At 44.7% G+C, this 15970-nt stretch overlaps 1 protein-coding gene across 5 annotated transcripts in view; it reads right to left on the bottom strand.

Moving 5' to 3' along the window:
- Positions 1–1245: 1245 nt before the first annotated feature.
- The window catches only part of ENOX1 (ecto-NOX disulfide-thiol exchanger 1), a 552986-nt gene continuing 538261 nt past the window's right edge, over positions 1246–15970 (bottom strand). For all 5 annotated transcript variants that reach the window (XM_047876641.1, XM_047876659.1, XM_047876649.1 and 2 more), the window contains 2 exons: positions 12420–12505; positions 1246–2192 (listed from right to left, as the gene is read on the bottom strand). In XM_047876641.1, the coding sequence (XP_047732597.1) occupies positions 2061–2192; positions 12420–12505 (218 nt within the window). In that variant the 3' untranslated portion in view covers positions 1246–2060. The remainder of the gene's footprint in view (positions 2193–12419; positions 12506–15970) is intronic.

Below are 15970 nucleotides of genomic sequence, written 5' to 3'. Positions count from 1 at the left end.
CCCTTGTTATATCTTTCCTGACACGTGGCTCACGTTATATAGAAACTTTCGGGACACTTTTCCCTGTTGAACTCTGAGCTCATTAAGGACAGGGTCTTTTCTTATCTATTTCCATATTCACAGGATTAGCACTGAGTCTGAACATAACACGCAGCACAATAAAAAGATCCTGAAGACAATAATTTCCTAATAGGATATCATGAACATCTTTTCAGAATTTCAAAGAAAATTCACTGCTCAGCTGTCTGTGTGACAGTTTCATTTAAAATGAACGTGAGAAAAAAATAAAATGAAGTTGGTATCAGGGCGCCTGGGTGGCTCCGTTGGTGAAGCGTCTGACTCTTGATTTCGGCTCCGGTCATGATCTCAAGGTTGTGAGATCAAGCCCCACGTAGGGCTCTGTGCCGACACCACAGAGCCTGCTTGGGATTCTCTCTCTCTCTGTCTCTCTCTCTGCCCCTCCCCCGGTCTCTAATTCTCCCTTTTTGTGATTCCTATGTAAGAGAGCAGGAAGGAGATACAATTGAAAGCTGTATCCTACTTGTAATTAAAAGAAATAGTGAAAGCCCAAATTCTGGTTGAACTGTTGGCCCAGGTATGAATTCTTTAATTCCTTTTCTAACTTGTATGCTTTCCAGCAAACATACAACTAAATAAACCCAGGAATTAACTAATTGGCTCTTTTGTACTTGCCTTTGCAGACAAAGGTAATATTTATGTTGATTATACTTGGATCAAGGTATTGGTATTTTAGAAACGACATACACGGGGCGCCTGGGTGGCGCAGTCGGTTAAGCGTCCGACTTCAGCCAGGTCACGATCTCACGGTCCGTGGGTTCGAGCCCCGCGTCGGGCTCTGGGCTGATGGCTCAGAGCCTGGAGCCTGCTTCCGATTCTGTGTCTCCCTCTCTCTCTCTGCCCCTCCCCCGTTCATGCTCTGTCTCTCTCTGTCCCAAAAATAAATAAACGTTGGAAAAAAAAAAAAAAAAAGAAACGACATACACTCTAATGCTGTATAATCTGCTTTTCATGGTACTTCCCACTTCAGTTTTTATACATTTCTGTTTGACGTAATCTTTTGTCTCAGTGCCATTCATGTAGAAAATCATTTAAAAATGGCTGGATATGAGATGGGACTGGGTAATGTGCAAAAGACTTCTTAAGGGTGAACACAATGTATCAAAGAATAATTTGCAAAACCAATATGGCAGAAGTCATATTTATTGAAAAAAATTAATATCTTTGCTATAAAATTTGTAACAGGAATATTTACTGAATGTTTATTTTGATGCATAAACCTGAATATTACATACCAAGTACAAGACAGGAGCACTAGCTTTTCCTTTATTTACATTTTATGAAAACTGTTATGCAGTCCATGTTAAAAGAAGTGATGACGGAGAATTGTTACATTAGAAAAATAATATTCTTGATAAAGCATTCTCAAGGAGTCCAAGGAGTCCAATCACATTTTCTGCCTCTTCAATAAGGCAAAAGTCCCTGGAATAGCATATAACTTAATTTACAAAATACAATAAATGTTCAGACACATATTCAAGTTTTCTTTTGGTATGATTTTTTCTCACTGTAAAATTACTTTTTTATTTTTATTTTTGTTGTTGTTGTTGTTGTTGTTTTGTTTTTTTTACTAAAACAGAAAGACTTTCCGGAAAATGTCATTGAATGATTTCCGCTATACATTACATATACAACTCTGTAGCCTAGCAACAACCATTGCTACACCATCATTCACTTAAATATTCTGCTCAGTGAGCTATTCTCAAATGTAGCATATTTTAAGATTTTGTCATTGTGATGACTGTGGAATCGTTGGTTTTCATAGGGAACAGATCTGTCACAGTATGGAGCTTGATTTTAGGGAACTGGTACACAACTACATTTCCACTCACAAGAGGACGCCACGGATGTCACTGAAGTCTGGCTCTGATGGCTCCGCAGGGGCCCCACGCCGGACGACCCCAACCTCCACTGCTCACAGCGCACAGCCCTGGCCGAGTTCAGGCGGTTTCACTTCCAGAGACTTGTTTAATTCCTCATAGTTAGGTCGTCTTAATTCCTTCAAAGGCACACAGCTTCCACCTTTTTTCCAAAGTCGCTCCCACGCCTGTGAATTCCTGTTTGAACATGCGTGGCAGCCTCATCAAAAGCATTTCGATTTCGTTGGCGGATATCTGTTTAGAAAGGAAGAAAAGTCACTTTTAGAAACAAAGCTGCCCCGAAAGGAGGCAAGGGGTGGGGTGAGGAGGCGCTTGCCCGGTGAGCCAAACAACGCGACGCTCTCTACTTGGCTGTCAAGTAAGGCTCCTGGGAGAGGAGCACCAGTAAAGCACCGAGCGTGGTTATCCTGGTCGTCCCCTGAGCAGCTGGTAGGGGTGCGGGCACAGGAGAGGAATGGGTGCAAATTCCAGGCTCACCGTTCATGTGGACGGCTAGCTTCCCGTTAGTGCCAGGCTTCAACAGCACTCTCCCCCTTGATACAAAAGGAGGTGAGAATGGGACTTATGAGGGCTGAGAGCAAGTTCATCACCACTCCCGGCGCTCTCATCCTCTTCTACAAAGGACATTTGTATCTTCTATCTAACTCAGTGAGGGCCAAAGGGCAGTTGAGTAGATTTCTGGCCACCCTAACTTCTCTTCTTTCTCTTCCCTTAATTCTCACAGGGACCAGAAGACCATAAAGTTTTAGGAACAGAAATGAAAATCCAGAACCTGCAATGGTAAAAGTCTCAACATCCATTCTTAAAATCCAGGTACTTTTAAATTTTTTTTAAGTTTATTTATTTATTTTGAGAGAGAGATAGAGAGAGTTAAGCACAAGCAGGGGAGAGACAGAGAAAGAGGGAGAGAAATAGAATCCCAAGCAGGCCCCACACTGTCAGCGCAGAGCCCGACTGGAGGCTCAATCCCACAAATTGTGAGATCGTGACCTGAGCCAAAATCAAGAGTCGGAAGCTTAACTGACTGAGGCACCCAGGCGCCCCAATCCAGACAATTTTTTAATGCATTTTTTTCTTCTACCAATTTTTATTACATACAGTTTTATACCAATAATTCATTTTATCTTAAATAAAGGGCAATCCGACCATAATCCGTCTGCTCTAATACAGCTATTGTTCTTGTTTCCATGTCTTTGCTTCCTAATCCATGCGTTTGCATGGGGATCTCATACAGCAAGGTGGCTAAGACCCTGGAACCAGGGTGGGGCTAACATTTCTATTTGAATCCTGTATCTACTATTGTTAGGAGCTAAATCACTCCAGCCAAGATAATTAGTCTCTCTAAGCCTCAGCAAATGGGAATAACAACATGTAATAATGATGTATGAAGACTACTGGCTTAGCATAGACTTGGCATGTAGAAATGTTTAATGAATCAGACCTATTATTATTTTTCATGGTACAATCGTTGAATAGATATTTTAGAGTCTACACTTTCCATTTCACATTTAAATGTGAAATAAATTCAACATTTATTTTAAAGAGAGAACCGAATAGACCAGGAAGTCAAGCCAACTGTTCATTTAATGTTCACATAGAGAAGATTTCACATGATATAGTTGATATTCCTAGACCTATAACAAAAGACCTTTCGAGGTGGGCCTGAAAGTTAAAACAAATTGCATTCTAAAATTTTTGCGTGAGTTATTTTGAAATCTGAATGCATTTTCCCATGAAGCCATGTTAAAGGGATTATTAGATTCCCAGGTCAACCCACAAAAGCCTGTTAAAGGTTCATGTGATTTTGAAACATTTTAGTTCCGTGAGCTCTGTGTGGAATGCCTTCCTAGCACCCTGGTTTCATTGTCACAACGCTCCTAGGAGATGCATAGGGCAGAAATGTCAGGATCTATCTCCATTTTGGAGCTGAGAAAATGGAGTCAACTACAGAGGCGTTTATCACGGAACTGGGAAAGAACCCATGGCCTGTGCACAGGAACTAGGCACTGGTATGCTTTGCGAGCTCTGCATGATTTCAGCAGTTATGGGTGAAGAACCAGGGTGGGGTGATTTCTTTTGAAATATCAGTCACCTGGGTTTCTTTTTTTCCTTCTTTTTTTTTCTTTTTTTTTAAATCAGGATCCCTAGTCTCTTCTCTGGAGACTCTGATTCAGCCTCTCTGGGGTGTTGCTCATACACTCTATTTTATACACTCTAATCACCCCTGGTAATTCTTAAGAACAAGCATATTTAGGTTAAGAATGGGGATTTAAAATCAGACCAGGCTTGGATCTGAAGCTGGGCTGGGCCAAGATGTGTAACCATGGGCAGGTCATTTAATAGCTGTTCAGTTTCTTCGTGTGTATAATAGCTCTCTCAGCCTAATTGTGAGGCTTATACACAAAATATAGCACAGTGCCTGGCACAAGAGGTTTCTCTCTATGTACATATAAGGCGATGCTGATAGAATACGATGCTCTGTTCTCAAACTTTTTGTGATAGATGGGTCAAGCTCTGTGCCCGTAAGTCAAACAAGTACAGAGAAGTATGTGGTCAACTCAGTCTTTACTTGGTCCAGAAAGCAGTTTTCTGAAGCCAAGTTCTCCTCTTAACAGCCTCCTTTCTTTCCTCGGGAGGAGGACAGCACAGGTCATCCATGGTAGGCTCGAGTCTCCAGTGCATTCAAGTGATACCCCTGAGACGAGCTGTCCTTCCCCAGATCGGGCCGAGCCGTGGAGAGGCTGACAGACCCGGGTAACAGCCAGCCTATCAGGGGGTTGTTTTCAGGATAACCACCATCTCCCTTGGAAGAGGAGGGAAGGGACTTTGCGTTGTTCATTAGGAAGGAGAGAAAAAGCTGAATTCTTGAGGGTAAAGTAACAAGTCTGATCTAAAGATAATACCTATGCAGGAGGCCAGCCGGGGTCAGGTCAGGGCAGTAGCCCTGTGGCCGACTGTGAAAAGTGGGACAACTCATAATTCCTGAAAACCTTTCGCTTGCCAGACTTCTGAAAACGCTTTTGTTAATTCTCAACTACATTCTCATAAGACAGGGAATGACTGACACGCAAGGAAACAGGTCCAGACAGATCAGGTGCCTTACGCAGGATAACCCAGGCACTAAGTGTGGAGCTGGGGTGCGGATCCAGAACTGGCCTGGCCTTGTTCTTCAACATTAATGCCGACTGCCACAGGGGGTGGGGGACTGTGAGTGGGAACTGGAAATAATCCTCCTGGTCGCTGTCTCCCTGTTTGGGGGAGGGGTCCGTGTACTGGAGGGCAGGTGATAAAGATGTCGACACCAGTAACAAGGAAGTGAGAATTCCCAACTTGACCAGCCCATGCATGTTCCATTGCTAACGCTTGGAGGCCTCCCCATAAACCGTTCACCAGAACAGCGAGCAAATCATGGGGAGTCTTGTTTTCCATGATGTCTTTCGACCTGAGGCTAGACTTTAACCACCGAGGAAGCAGGAGAAAGATGCAGGGTGAGAGGGGTAGCCACCCTGCCTGAGTCCTCACCGGAGCCCAGGCGCACAGTGTGTGTCTTACGTGCATGATCTCATCAGAAAGCTCATTCAGCAAGCAAACAAGCGAACTCCTCACTTGCCGGAAGACAGAAAGGTTGAGACACAACATTTGGAATCCAGCCATGGAATGACCGTTAGCCAGCTTCCTCATCTTGTCTAAATCACTTAAACTCTTTGGGTGTTTTCTCCTTTGAGAGACAAGGGAATTGGAGAGAAACTCACCAACAGCTCTGAGGACTTGAATTTGCGTGCTGGCCCCGCCATATGTTAGTACTGGTCTTTGGGCAAGCTACTTAAAATTCATCTGACCTCTAGGCTGTGGCAAAGATCTCGAACTGATAGATCTCCTGTGTACTTTAAAGCACAAAACAAATGGCAACCGGTACTCGGTACCTCTTATTGTGCACTAGATACTGCTCTGAGTTCTTTTCTTTTTTAATGTTTATTTTCTGAGAAAGAGAGAGAGAGAGAGCACAAGCAGGGGAGGGGCAGAGAGAGAGAGCAAGGTGGGGTGGAGAGAGAGAGAGAGAGAGAGAGAGAGAGAGAGAGAGAGAGGGAGGGAGGGACAGAGAGAGAGAGAGGACCCGAAACGGGCTACGCACTGACAGCAGTGAGCTGGATGTGAGGCTCGAACCCATGAACTGCGAGATCATGACCTGAGCCAAAGTCCGACACTCACCGACTGAGCCACCCGGGTGCCCCTGTTCTGAGTTCTTTTCTTTTCTTTTCTTTTCTTTTCTTTTCTTTTCTTTTCTTTTCTTTTCTTTTCTTTTCTTTTCTTTCTTTTCTTTCTTTTCTTTTTTTCTTTTCTTTTTTCTTTTCTTTTTTCTTTTCTTTTTTCTTTTCTTTTTTTTCTTTTCTTTTTTAATATATGAAATTTAGTGTCAAATTAGTTTCCATACAACACTCAGTGGTCATCCCAAAAGATGCCCTCTTCAATACCCATTGAGTTCTTTTCATATATTAAGTCACTCAATACACAATGGTAATCCGTAAAAACCCATTTTAGTTGAGGGTAAAACTGAGGCACCGAGCTGTTAAATAAATTGCCCACGGTCACACAAATAAATTAGTGACACTGGGATTTGAGATTCTTAGGGTGACTTCCTTTGGATGACCAATTCCTTAGATTTTGACAGAGCTGGAAGTCAATGTAATGGAAATGAGTGGTTAATGCTAAGTTACTGTTGGTAGTGGAAGGGAACTGCCCGACCCTGCCGTAAAGATGTAAATCATGTGGACAGGGATGTGTCATAACTACAGAACCCACCACTTCAGATGAACCCCTACCTAAAATATCCATTTAATGAGGCTCTCAGATAAATTGTAGAGCATTTCTTTAAGACGTTTGCTATTTCATGCCAGAAGAAAGATCAGAGAGAAACTGCTTTCAAGTTAGTCTGATGGCTTTTAAACCTTCCTCTACCCTGACAAAATAACTTTTATGATATATCACACTTTGGGATTTTCAAGACAAAGAAAGAATTCAATTGGTCCTTTTTTTTTTTTTTTTACCCTATGGCCAAAGAATTTTTACATTAGATATTTTCATTTACTTTAATTCTGTTTTCTCCTCCTCCTACATAGCTTGTCCGCTCTCATAATTTTGCCTTTGTAATATCTCATGCTGATAATTTCTTGGGTTTGAGGACGCAGTCGTGGGGTCATCACATTAAACAGAGCAGAAAAACCTCACTGGCCGAGCTCAGAGTGAAATGCACCTGCCCCCTCATCAGTTGCACAGGGTTCCCTTCCCCAAATCCATTCCGAGGTCGGGGCTTCTTTCTCTGTGCCCTTTTGTCCTAGAGGGAGCCCACGGGGGACCAGGGAGGGTATGCTTGCCCTGCTGATGAACAGAGGGGCTGAAACTTGGTGCAGGGCTCGCGACCCCCAATCCAGCCCTGTTTTCACAGCACTGCGGTCTTCTCGTGGGTGCTGGGAGCAGAATCAAATACACGTGGTTAACAGACTTCTGTGTGGCCCTGCCATAGAGGGTAGGGACATGCTGTGCCCCATTTACACATACACCACGCATTTGGTGCCCTGGAAAGTGGGCAGGATCGTCATAGACATGATGCTTTTATCACCCTTTTACTCAGCTTGCTTTTGTTCCAGGAAATTGGTGGTCTGCGTCTTTTCAACCTTTGGTATTGTCAGTGGATCCCCTTCCCCTCTGTTCTGCTTAAAATTTTCCAAGTCTGACATCTATTCTTTTAGAAAGGATTGATTTGTTCTAATTAAAAAAAAAAGAACAGAAAATATGAGAAGGGATAAAGACTCTGTGTAACCAAGGGGCTTGTGTGGTGGTAACACTGCAGAGGTAATTTGTAATATCTGCTTGATTTATTTTCTGATTTGCTGACTCCAGCCCAAGCCCACTGCCTCTTTGCCAGGCCTCTGAGCGTGTATATAAATTGACACAAGCAGACATAAATCAGTTTTATTATGGGGCTGGCTGGCTCCGTGTCCCATATCAGTCAGGCCAGGGAAGCCGAGTGATGAGGAGTTCTTGTTTGAGGCACTGAAAAGACACTGGCATAGGCTTTGTCAAGGCTGGAGAGTCAGAGAAGCCAATTGCAAAACCAGATTTCCTTCCATAGGATAAACTGACGGCTGGCTTTTCGTGCACATTTAAATCCTGTTCATTCTTCATATCCCTGGGCGATGCATGGCATCAGCACACAGACACCGCGCAACAAACTTCTGCAGAGAGAAATACAGAATGCGGATGGGCAAGGAAGGGAAGGGAAGGGAGGAGGAAGCAAGACACAAGGAGGAAGTAAGAGAGGAAGAAGGAAAGAAGATAAACATAACTGAGGAATTAGGAAGAGAGAAGAAAGGAAGAGGAACCGGGAGGGAGAGAAAGAGACAAGGGGAAAAAGAAAGAAGGACGAAGATTAAGTAGGAGAAAAGACAGGATCCGGATGGAAAATGAGAGAGGCAGGAAGGAGAGAGGGAGGAGAGGAGAGCAGTGTGGCTACAGCACCCTAGAGCGAAGTGTGACAGCACGTACTCGGGGATGCCTCCTGCACAGACTTCGCCCCTCTCCAACTTCTGTCTCGCTAAAGATCGGCCTGCTTGTTAGTTTATGTCTGATTACCTAGTTATTTCATAAGTATTTTACATTCTCTCAACTAGACTACACACTTTTTGAGAGCAGCATTCTTTCTTAGATTTCTTTTGTGCCCTCACCATGACCTGTTCCTCCCTGGTCCCTAGGACGGTGCCGGGTTCATGCAAAGCAGTGAATTATCCCAGCGTTTACTGGGTCCCTGGCAACCTCGTCAGTTTCTCCGGCGGTGTGTGAACAACTTCCTTTTTATTCTTTATGTAGCCAAATGAAGTGCTGTTACCTCCAATGCTTCACTTATCATATGCTTTCCAGAGGTGTTGTGAGATCTAAAAAAACACATTTTATTGTAGCCTAAGCAACAAAAAAATTCTTGCACTCATCGACATACTGTGACAAGTGGCTACTTAGGAGAACACTAGAATATGCATAATACTGAAGATTTTTTGGTAGGGGGAGGGGAACCTTACAAACACCACTGAGAACATTTCATCTACCGTTACTGCCTAGCTATAGTCTGGAAAAGAATGCTCTCCAATTAAGGCTAATTTGAATCTCCTCGGGACAGACCAGATATTTTAGTGCCCCTCTGGTGGGAAATGTACACCTGCCTATGAACACCCAGCCTGTCGGTGAGCGGTGGTATTATGTCAAAATGGCAGGTCTTTGCAAATCCTCCAGCATCGGCGGCCATATTAGGTTGACTCTGGTTTTCAGAATCAAATATTCTATTTGGTGGGCCTTGGGACGAGGCTGTACATGGGTAGAGGGGACAGCCACACACACTTGGGAGAACTGGGTCTTAACTCCTAAAGAACAGTAAATGGGAGGAAGAGCAGAAGAATCCCTCCTCTTGACTGTAAGACAGGAGATATTCATCTGCTAATGCTTGACTCAATGTGACTTCCTTGCTGCTCAGGATCAGCGAGTGGGTTGACGTGGGGGGGCTTCTGATCAGAAACCATCGCAGGATAGAGCTGCCTGTTTTGAGCTTATCTTCCTGCGCCCAGGGCACAACTTTTGACTTGGCAAAGTTTCAGGAAGCCATCTCCCCCCCCCCCCCCCACCTGCTTTCCTCTGAGTGAATCTTTGTGACATGGTCATATGGCCACACTGACCTACAAGAGGGCTGAGTGAATGAGAGTGGGTGGCTTAGAAGAGGCCCAGAAGAGAAAAATATGCAAACATCACTGTCAAGAGCGGGAATAATATTTAACTGGAAAATGGCCTATTACTGGGCCACGCACTTTTAGGAGCCATGTGCAATTCACATGCCCAGCCTAATTTAAATTAATTCCTGGCTCTTCTTCCATTTCTAATCATTCTTATACTCCTATGTGGCCTTTGGGGAAACCCTAATAAAATCAGCTCCATTACAGGCTGCCTGCCTTCCTTGTTCTCATCAGCACTGGGGGAGGCAGAATCTAAATATTATTTTATAGTTGTTGTAATGGTGATGTTGTCTGATGTCGAACAGTGTTGTTCTAAGCGGAAGTTTGAAAAACCCCCTAGAGTCAGTAAACCCTCCATGCAGTGGAGGCCAGGCTGAATCCGTGGCCCTGGTGCAACATCAACCGAAACTTGGTGGGGGAGCGGTGATGCCCAAGTCATTCTGATTAACCAGAGGCAGGAGTACTAGGTCGCTGGACCTGCCAGCCTCAGCGTCACTGGGCTGGTCGTGGCTCCAGGATTCTGAGCCTTCTGGCAGCTGATGCAAGGACAAGGCCCTGGTGGGTACTTAAAGGGCAAACCTCTCATTATTTTGTTTTCTGTTTAAAGCCCTGAGGATATAGAATTCCAGTATACAGCAGTAATTTGGTCTCTGGATTAAGCAGTCTAAATACCCTTTCAGCCTCACTGGGATAGAGAGAATATTTGGTCTAATCGCTGGCACCTAGGAGTTTTAGTCAGAGCACTTTTTCTATATAATTTTTGCTTCATGCATGAGGAAACAATTTGACTGCTCTACTGGGCATTTCATTCAGGAGATGGAGCGCTGTCTGGCGGGGGGGACCCTGTGTATCTCCTCTGTGAAGGAAATAGTTTCTTCTTTATCTTCTAAAATAAAAGTATCAGTCTGAGATGAAATGGACTTCCCTTTGACAGAATCCCTTCCAGAAAGGCCAATCATCTAATGGCCCGAGACCAGGTGTGTGAATTCTCTCCTCAGAGACTACTAAGGGAGACCACACAAATCTTGCCTGAACAAATGGATGATGGACACTCTGTCCGGAGGGACATGCTTCATTATTTATCACTCCCACCGGGGATTTTTATCCTCACCCACCCCCTCTGCCACCCATATCTCCCTATATATACTAAAACAACAACTGCTTCCCAACAAAGGCTTTCCACTTGGGATTTCCAGAAGGGGAAGGAAAGAAATGTCAACAATACCAGGGAAGGATGATAGCAATGATTGGAATAATTTCTCGAGGCCTTATTCTGTGTCACGCCACACTGGGGAAAGTGGTATTTCATTTCATCTTTCAGGCAAAGGTAGGGTTGATGTTAAGAACGATATTGGTGAGGGAAAAAAAACCAAACCCTTCAAGAAAGTATTTTCAACAAAGTATTATTTCAACAAAGTAACATTGTACAGCTCATCCTTCTCATTTTATCTGAATCCACACGAGCATTTTCTATCCCTCCCATCCACATGAGGGGAGGCTGCAAAGGAGACAGTCACACAAGTGTGAACTTCAAGAATCTTATAATCGCCTCGTCCCCTTTCGCTCTGTTTTGGTCTACCCTATTACCAGCTGTGAGAGAATAAATGGACATGAATCTCTGTGACTGAAAAATACTTTTGGTTCCAGATGATTCTCTCAGAGGGGACGTTTAAGACCCATTAGAAAGGCCAAGCAGTTATGGCATCATGAATCGGTAAGATCACGTGACTCAAACGGAGAACCCAGTGCAGTAATGTAATCGATACTGGCCTTTGGAGATTTAGAATGATTTGTACGTGTGTCGTCAGGGTCCTAGAACTGCGGGCCGTGGGCCTGGTCCTACACATTCCATGCACTTTGTTGCACTCTATGGAAGAGTGTATTTCCATTTTCCCTCCCAGCAGGACATTTAACAAGCTGCTCAGTGGCGGGCTTCAACTCTCTGCTTCTGTGTCCATCCCCTTCCAGGGCTTCCCCAGGCAGTGCTGGTTAATGACACTATTTCAACTGGGGCCCCTCTCATTGTCGCCTGGAATTTGCTACATCAATTGATACATGCATTGAGCTCTTTTTGCCCTCTATCTTGTAGAACACAGATATCGCAATGGGTCAGGGGCACAGCTAACGTGGAGAGGAGGAAAACCAAGCCTCAGAGAAATGAAGAGTGAGTCCTGACTCTGGGTGTGGCCCTCGTGGGGTGGAGCTGAGAATAATTCTGCAATCATCTTTTCCATTTAGAGAATAATGCTGAAAACCCACCGCTAATCCAGTTTTCTCGAGAGTCGTATCAGATCTTTGTTGTTTGAGGCAATTTTCTCCCTATTGTGTGGACTTCTTACCACGGAACCCTGTGAGAATCTGGCCTAAAGATAATGCCACGTTAGCCACCCTGACCTGATTTCTCCCGGTTTGGGGAACCTGTAATTTTAAGCCCCTCATATGCCATGTCCCCATTTGGCACCTGCTGAAAGTCACGGTCATTGTAGATAACTGCTTTTCTTTCTCTAAAGACCAATGCAAGTGAAAAAAGGACAAGTATCGGCCCAAAACTGAGGGCCTTGCGGAGAAGTCCTAATAAGTCTCCAAGTGCTATTGGATCCCTGATGCAGTTCACACAGGGCCCACCTGCAGCCAGGAGTTGACATGCAAAATCCCAACAACGTAAGTGCGCTTGAGAAAAAGAATTTACCTTGGAGTCAAGCTGCTGCATGTATGACCAAAGATACTCTATATTGGCTCCAAAAGGATGGACATGAAGAAACGTTGATATGATGCCTGGGTTAAAAAGACAAACATTGGGCATTACTGCAAGGCAAGTCAGAGTCGGAGTCAGATAATGTCCTTTACTAACCCCAGCGATGGTTTTGTCAGCCTGAGTTACAGTCTCACCATTTTCAGCAGCACTCAACAAGCATTTAATAATAGCAGCCCGTTCTGAAGACAGTCATAGTAACATGGCAAACACAACACTCTATCTGCTGTAATAACAGTAGTTAGAAAAGCTAGACTCTGAGATAATATACAGATGAATGAAGGTATTTCTAAACAAAGACTCCTGGAAGCATTTCAGCTACCAATTTTACGCTTGATTTACCAATATAAAATTGTAGTTATTGGGAGGATAAAATTCTCTCTTTTCTTTCCCTCAGTGGGCTTTGCAGTATGAAAATGGCTCATACAGCTGGTGTCGGAGATCACACGGCCTCCGATTTCCCTGATAATTACAGCTGCCAGTTATGAAAAGTATTTAATCCATATTTCCCCTAACTGCCACTGAAGGAAGCACAAATCCTTTCCGAAGCCTTTATTTCCCCCTCGTTGTTGCTGGTGTTTAAAGGGAACCGGCTCAGGGGCGCCTGGGTGGCGCAGTCGGTTAGGCGTCCGACTTCAGCCAGGTCACGATCTCGCGGTCCGTGAGTTCGAGCCCCGCGTCGGGCTCTGGGCTGATGGCTCAGAGCCTGGAACCTGTTTCCGATTCTGTGTCTCCCTCTCTCTCTGCCCCTCCCCCGTTCATGCTCTGTCTCTCTCTGTCCCAAAAATAAATAAAAACGTTGAAAAATTAAAAAAAAAAAAAATAAAGGGAACCGGCTTACTCTCTCCTCCCTGCTGTAATTTACAAGATCATTTTAAAAGGTCCAGGAATGGATGGTTTGGCTGGAGTCTGAGTATAAATCAGAAGTCTTTTCCATTGTGAAAATCAACTGTCAACATTGTACTGACAAATGAAAAGCCGGGGGTTGGTGTCGGGGCTGAAGTGGAAGCATTACCTCTCTATCCTCCCTGCTCCTAGATCCAAAATCAAAATAGTGAAAATGAGGACGTCGACTTCATGGACTGTATGCTGCTGTTTGTTATGAAACGGTGTTCAGACTGACATTGTTTGAGTTCTCTTTTAAGCCCTCACATTGTTGATTGGGAAATTCTGATGCCTGAGAGCTGAAGGTCAAAAAAAGAGCTGCATTTGTTTGACACGCAGGTGGAGTGAGCCCTAGACGAGCACATCGTTCTTGCACCAGTCACCCTGGGAATCGCAGGCTGACCCTGGATTGATCTGGGATAGGGTCTCATGGCCTCGTGACCTCCTGTGTGATGCTTGGGATGCTCTGGGATGAGTGCCAGCATTTAAAGAAAAACTCCCAGTTTAGCTTTAGTCCGAGGACAGAGAACCGAAGTGTCTAGACCACTGCTCTCAAAGACCTGTCTTCAGAACACTGCTCATATGAGGTTTGTACTGGTTTACAGTGAAATGAGGAAGAGAGACATAATTAATCGTATTTCTCCATAATGCTAAAACCTCAGTTTTCAGAGACCTGTTTTTCTTGCGATGTAAAGAACTACCATTAAAAAAAAAATGTTTTGAGAGAGAGAATAAGCATGAGCAGGGGGCAGGGGGCACAGAGAGAGGGGGAGAGAGAATCCCAAGCAGACTCTGCACTGTCAGCACAGAGCCTGATGTGGGGCTCGATTTCATGAACCGCGAGATCATGACCTGAGCCAGAATCAGAAGTTGGAAACTTTAATCCACTGAGCCTCCCAGGCACCCCAAGCACTACCATTTTATCCTGAAATTATATTCCTCCTTTTTTTGCTAAAATGTTCTTTTATGAAATAATGCAAGTGGTAAAAGGTAATACTGATAGTTTTAATATCTTTAAGTGGCAAATAGCCATTTTAATACACTTAAGTGGAGTTGTTTTATTCCCTTCCTTCCAGTTGGTTAATTTCCATTTTTAAATCTATAGATCTGGCAACTACTTCCCTGTGTCTTTGAAATTCTCAAATCTGGTGAAGTGACACTGTAAGTAATTCTGTTACTAATGAGTTCGAGTATAGAAGCTCATGAAGGACTTAAAAAATAAGGTTTTTTTAAAATAAAACTTTTATTTGCATTTGTTAAGTGGGGGAGAGGGGGCAGAATTCTTTTTTTTTTTTTTTTTCAACGTTTATTTATTTTTGGGACAGAGAGAGACAGAGCATGAACAGGGGAGGGGCAGAGAGAGAGGGAGACACAGAATCGGAAGCAGGCTCCAGGCTCTGAGCCATCAGCCCAGAGCCCGACACAGGGCTCGAACTCACGGACCGCGAGATTGTGACCTGGCTGAAGTCGGACGCTTAACCGACTGCGCCACCCAGGCGCCCCTCTTTTTTTTTTTTTTTAATGTTTATTTATTTTTGAGAGAGAGAGAGAGAAAGCACAAGCAGGGGAAGGGCAGAGAGAGAGGGAGACACAGAATCTGAAGCAGGCTCCAGGCTCCGAGCTGTCAGCACAGAGCCCGATGCGGGGCTTGAACTCACGAACTGTGAGATCGTGACCTGAGCCAAAGTTGGATGCTTAACCGACTGAGCTACCCAGGGGCCCTGAGGAGGCAGAATTCTTAAGGGGAAACTCCTGTTTCAGGATGGCGAATGGGGTTCTCCTTGCTGTCCCAAGCTGAGGACAGGTGGCACTACGTCCACTAGTTTTCACAGGGAGCCTCCAATAAACGGTAGGCAGACCCCTCAATCCCCCATTAGAAGACAAGGGGGAAGAAGGAGCAGTCACCTCTGGCTTTGTGAGGAGGCGAGGGTGTTCCTTTCTTCTCCTGGCACACAGGTTCTCCCAGGCAGGGGAGGGGGAAGCTCCGAGAGAGTGGCTCACAGAGCCAAGAGGGGTGCTGCAAGATAGGGGCAGCATTTGCTTCCTTGGTTGGATGTCGGCTTAGGCAGCAGACTGACCGGTCAGCCTTTGGGGTGATGAGGATGTGTGGTTTTCCACTGGGGTAAGGGAGCATCTTAGACGGTGGGGAGGCTTGAGCAGTCTTACGAGTAAACCACCCCAAAGGCCCCAGCAAATAGAGAAAGACATTTTTCATATTAATCTCTCTACCGGACAGAGACTTAGCACCATCTCCTAGATAACCCACAGCCTCTCCTGTAAACATCTATGGAAGGTGGTGCGAAGTGAAATGTCTTCAGCAGTATAAACCATCCTCAGAAGAGGATGTGTGTGGGCGATGGGGGAGAAGTTGATGACTTTAGGCTAGGAGACGGAGTTTTAAAAGAGGAAATTTAGGGATACCAGTAATGGGAGGACCTGGGGTGGCTGCTTTTGTTGCCTCTGTGAGCTGGGTATCTCTCTGTGTGCACACTCCCTCACTGGTAACGGTCTGTCTGCCGGGCCCAGGCTTGGGTTCCCCAGGGAACTCTGCCCTCAGAAAGTCTTTGTGTATTCTGGCTCAGTATTGGCAATAGAGTATACAT

Source organism: Prionailurus viverrinus, chromosome A1 (assembly GCF_022837055.1).
Source record: "Prionailurus viverrinus isolate Anna chromosome A1, UM_Priviv_1.0, whole genome shotgun sequence".
In the NCBI taxonomy this organism is placed as follows: domain Eukaryota; kingdom Metazoa; phylum Chordata; class Mammalia; order Carnivora; family Felidae; genus Prionailurus; species Prionailurus viverrinus.
The sequence above is the reverse complement of the archived record's forward strand: the minus strand, read 5'-3'. Positions and strand labels throughout refer to the sequence as shown.